Source organism: Myotis davidii, unplaced genomic scaffold, assembly GCF_000327345.1.
Source record: "Myotis davidii unplaced genomic scaffold, ASM32734v1 scaffold2573, whole genome shotgun sequence".
Lineage (NCBI taxonomy): Eukaryota > Metazoa > Chordata > Mammalia > Chiroptera > Vespertilionidae > Myotis > Myotis davidii.
The window spans coordinates 25181-29516 of NW_006284359.1; the positions used below are offsets into that span (position 1 = coordinate 25181).

Here is a 4336-nt window from a genome sequence, read left to right on the forward strand (position 1 = left end):
GCTGAGGAGGAGAATGTCCAGCTCTGTGAGATTTGATGGTTGTGGAACCAGCTGCCTGATGGCTTTTTTAACTTCGTCCCACAAATGCTCAATTGGATTGAGATCTGGTGATTGTGGGTACCACCTAAGCAAGGTAAAGTCTCCCTCATGTTCTTGAAACCACTCCTGCACAATACGAGCACCATGGCATGGAGCACTGTCTTGTTGGAAGAAGCCATCTCCATTGGGATATGCCATCAACATCATAGGATGAACTTGATCAGCAACAATACCTAGGTATGTTGTGCTACTCAGACATTTATAATGGTCTAGCCCTCTAGCAACTTCAGCATGAAATAGCTAATTTGCCTACAAATGTCAGGTGATCATAATAATCTGGCCATTCAGTGTATATATACAAGTATATGTATAGGTATAGGTATATGTACATGTAACACAGATTTCCATCTGTTATCAGATAAAAGTTAGGTGCTGATACCCAGCCAGCGTGGCTTGGTGGTTGAGCATCGACCTATGAACCAGGAGGTCATGGTTCGATTCCTGGTCAGGGCACAGCTCAGCTAAGCACCTGTCTCCATGCCCCTGTGCTGACTCACAGTCCTCTAGTCCCCCCTCACAGAGGAACCCCCGGAGACACCTAAATGGCCTCAGTCTTCTCAGGTGCCCTGACAGAGGCCTCCAGGTGGGCGTGCCCTCGCCACTCACCTGGATTCCAAAGCCTGCCGATCCTTGGTGGCAGCCTCCAAGCGACTCTGGCTCTCCTGGAGCTCCCCCAGCAAGGACGTCACCTGGGCTTTCACCGAGGCCTTGTCCTCAGCCATCTGCTACATGAAAAAGAGCCACTTCCTGTCAGCAATGCTTTTTCACCAGCTGCCCACCCTTGGTGGCCCCAAACCCTGGGGCAGCCTGCAAGTGCTAAGATGCATCACCCTGAGGGCTTCTCTCCCGCCCTTAGCGCCCCTACTCATCTCACCTCTCGCCTTCAGAAGTTGCCAAACCCCCGCCAGGCAACTGATGCAATGGAGAGGGGTCGAGTCCCATGAGCCCCTCCTCATCTCTGCGGATGGGGTATGATGAGACCCAGCACAGAGCGGCCTCAAGTCTCCTAACACTGACGACCAGGCCGTGAGGACTGAGCCCTGCAGGAATCTCTCAGCCTCTCTGAGACTAGATGCCAAGGGAGGCGAGACACAAAGACAGCGACAAAAGTACACGCTCTATTCCACAGGCCCGGGGCCACTAGAAGGTAAGGTGTTAATGACACTCTTCCCAGAAGACCTCTGCCAGCCACAAAATTCAAAAGTTGTCTAGCCCAGCCGGTTTGGCTCAGAAGGTGAGCATCGACCTATGAACCAGGAGGTCACGGTTCAATTCCCGGTCAGGGCATATGCCTGGGTTGCAGGCTCAATCCCCAGTGTGGGGCGTGCAGGAGACAGCCGATCAATTATTCTCTCTCGTCATGGATGTTTCTATCTCTCTCTCCCTCTCTGAAATCAATAAAAATATTTTTAAAAAGAAAAAAAATATGTAGATCAAGTTTTCAGGCTAAATAGTAAAAAAAAAAAAAAAAGAGCCCTTGCCGGTTTGGCTCAGTGGATAGAACATCAGCCTGCAGACCAAAGGGTCCCAGGTTCCATTCCGGTCAAGGGTACATACCTGGTTGCAGGCTCCTCCCCGTCCCGAGCCCTGGTCGGGGCTCGTTCAGGAGGCAACCAATCGACGTGTTTCTCTCACATTGATATTTTTGTCAAACTCTTCCACTCTCTCAAAATCAATGAAAAAATATCCTCGGGTGAGGATTAAAAAAAAAAAAGAGCTGCTTAGCCGGAGTGGCTCAGTGGTTGAGTGTCGGCCTAGGAACCAGGAGCTCACGGTTCCATTCCCAGTCAGGGCACATGCCTGGGCTGCGGACTCAGTGGATAGAGCGTCGGCCTGTGGACTGAAAGGTCCCGGGTTCGAATCCGGTCAAGGGCATGTACCTGGGTTGCGGGCACATCCCCAGTGGGAGGTGTCCAGGAGGCGGCTGATTGATGTTTCTCTCTCATTGATGTTTCTAACTATCTCTCTCCCTTCCTCTCTGTAAAAAATCAATAAAATATATTAAAATAAAATAAAATAGGTTTCTAAACAAAAGATGTCGAAACTCGCAATTGCCTGATCTCCCTCATCAAACAGTCCGGACCAGATCCCCGTAACCTCAAGCTGCCCTAGCCCCGGGTTGAGACTCAGTGCTCCCCATCCCTGATCCCTGTGCAGTAACCCCTCCATAGTAACCGCCACTCCTGAGGGTGCTCTGGGGGACCCCTCTGGAAACACTGACATCCCTGTGGGTTTGCAGAACGCCCGAGGCTGGTCGCACAGGGGGCCAGAGCCCCTAGCTTGGCCACTCCTGGGAGAAGGCCTGCTTGCCCCCTGGGCTACCTGCTGGCATCTCTTCAGGTGCTCCACCTCCTGTAGGGCCTGCTCCCTCTGCCTCTTCAGGTCCAGCTTCTCCAGGTTCAGTCTCTCCACCAGTTTCCTGGCCTCCTGGAACTTCTGCATGAGGAACTCCTTCTCTTCCCTCTGGCTGCCCTGGAAACGCTGCAGCTCCTCGCAGCACTCCCGCAGCATCTGGTTGCTCTGCCGGATGGCATCTGGCAGCAGAGAAAACAGCCGAGGGGAGGTAAGCCCTGGAAGCCAGCCTGCCAGCCCCGTGGTCTGGCACAGTGCATTCCCCGTAACACCGAGCCGCCTCTCACACAGAGTCTCATTGAATGAGAAGCTCGAGATGCCACCTGGGCACCTGGGGCTACACCTAACTACCAAAGGAGCAGATTTGGAGCCCCGGAGGTATGATCAAGGGGTGAGGCCTTGTCACACAGAGGAGAGAGGATGCACCACACCCAGGGACAGCCGTGGTGCCTGAGGGGCACAGTACAATGGCCACTGGGACCTGGAGAAACTGTCACCGATTCAGGTGAGGATGTGGGGGGTGAGAGTGGGGGCTGTGGTGGAGACAGGGATGGGGTGGCCAGGAAAAAACTCAACCCCCATCCACATGTGGGGAGGAGGCAGCTGAAGGACGGCCTTCAGCTGAGGGCTCTTCACAGAGACACCTGGCCCGAGGTCAGGAGCCCAAGACTCCTCCCTTTCTTTCCCAAAGCAGCCCATAGGCCCTTCCCAGGGAAGGCCACGCCCCTTCCCACAAAAGGCCATGCCCCATTCCCAGGATAGCCAGCACTTAATGACTAATCAGTATGGAAGTACAAACACCTGGCCACATTGGCCCAACTTGGGACAACTCAGAAGGGTCATTTCAGCTCCAGAGCTTGGCCTGCACTGCAGCTCAGCTTCTCCCTCTGCCCACCCCTGCCTCTGGCCTGTCTTTCCCTTCCCTTCCCATTCTGGTCCTCAGAGCACTCTAAATAAACTTCCTACCCAGCCAGTGTGGCTCAGTGGTTAAGCATCTACCTATGGATCAGGAGATCATGGTTCGATTACCGGTCAGGGCACATGCCTGGGTTGTGGGCTCGATCCCCAGTGGGGGGCGTGCAGGAGGCAGCTGATCAATGTTTCTCTCTCATCATTGACATTTCTGTCTCTCTCCCCCTTCCCCTCTGAAATCAATTTTTTTAAAAAAAGAAACTTCCTGCACATTCATCTCTGTCTCACAGTATGCTTCCAGGGAAATCCACCTGAAACACTGAGGGAGGGTGACTGAGCTTGAATTGCTAGCTGGCTCTCAGACGTCCGCCTAGACCAGCGGTTCTCAACCTGTGGGTCGCGACCCCTTTGGGGGTCGCCTAAGACCATCGGAAAACACATATATCATTACATATTGCTTTTGTGATTAATCAGTATGCTTTCATTATGTTCAATTTGTGACAATGAAATTGGGGGTCACCACAACCTGAGGAACTGTATGAAAGGGTCGCGGCATGAGGAAGGTTGAGAACCACTGGCCTAGACCCACCAGACACAGAGGCACAGGCGAGCAGAATAAGCCTTCCCCCAGCAGGACTGGGTCCCCTGACTTCTTACTCCACGCCCACTGTCCTCACCTCGGAGCTCTTGGTTCTCCTCCAGGCAGCGCTGGAAGGTCTCAGGAGCACCCTGCTCCGAAGGCAGGTGGAGCATGGTCGGCTTCCCCAGAGAAGACTCCTCACCCATCATGTCCTGGTCCCCAGCCGGGCCACCGCTGGGCTGCACCATCTCACACAGCGGACTCTTCCAGGGGGGCCTGCTCATCCAACAAGTCAAGGTTTGGAAGAGAAAGGCAGCAGGAGCGTCACACGGGACCTGTGCAGATTCCCCTGCAGGACAAGGAGCGCAGATGTCAGCAGCTCTGGGGCCACTC

General features: G+C 53.8%; 1 protein-coding gene across 7 annotated transcripts in view; it reads right to left on the reverse strand.

Moving 5' to 3' along the window:
* IKBKG (inhibitor of kappa light polypeptide gene enhancer in B-cells, kinase gamma) overlaps positions 1 to 4336 on the reverse strand; it is a 13478-nt gene that overhangs the window by 6900 nt on the left and 2242 nt on the right. For 4 of the 7 annotated variants that reach the window (XM_006754772.2, XM_006754773.2, XM_006754776.2 and 1 more), the window contains exons 2-4: positions 4041 to 4292; positions 2422 to 2633; positions 706 to 824 (exon numbers count right to left, since the gene is read on the reverse strand). In XM_006754772.2, the coding sequence (XP_006754835.1) occupies positions 706 to 824; positions 2422 to 2633; positions 4041 to 4227 (518 nt within the window). In that variant the 5' untranslated portion in view covers positions 4228 to 4292. Of the gene's footprint in view, positions 1 to 705; positions 825 to 2421; positions 2634 to 4040; positions 4301 to 4336 lie in introns of those variants that run through there. The other 3 variants (XM_015571748.1, XM_015571753.1, XM_006754775.2) reach the window with 2 other exon arrangements.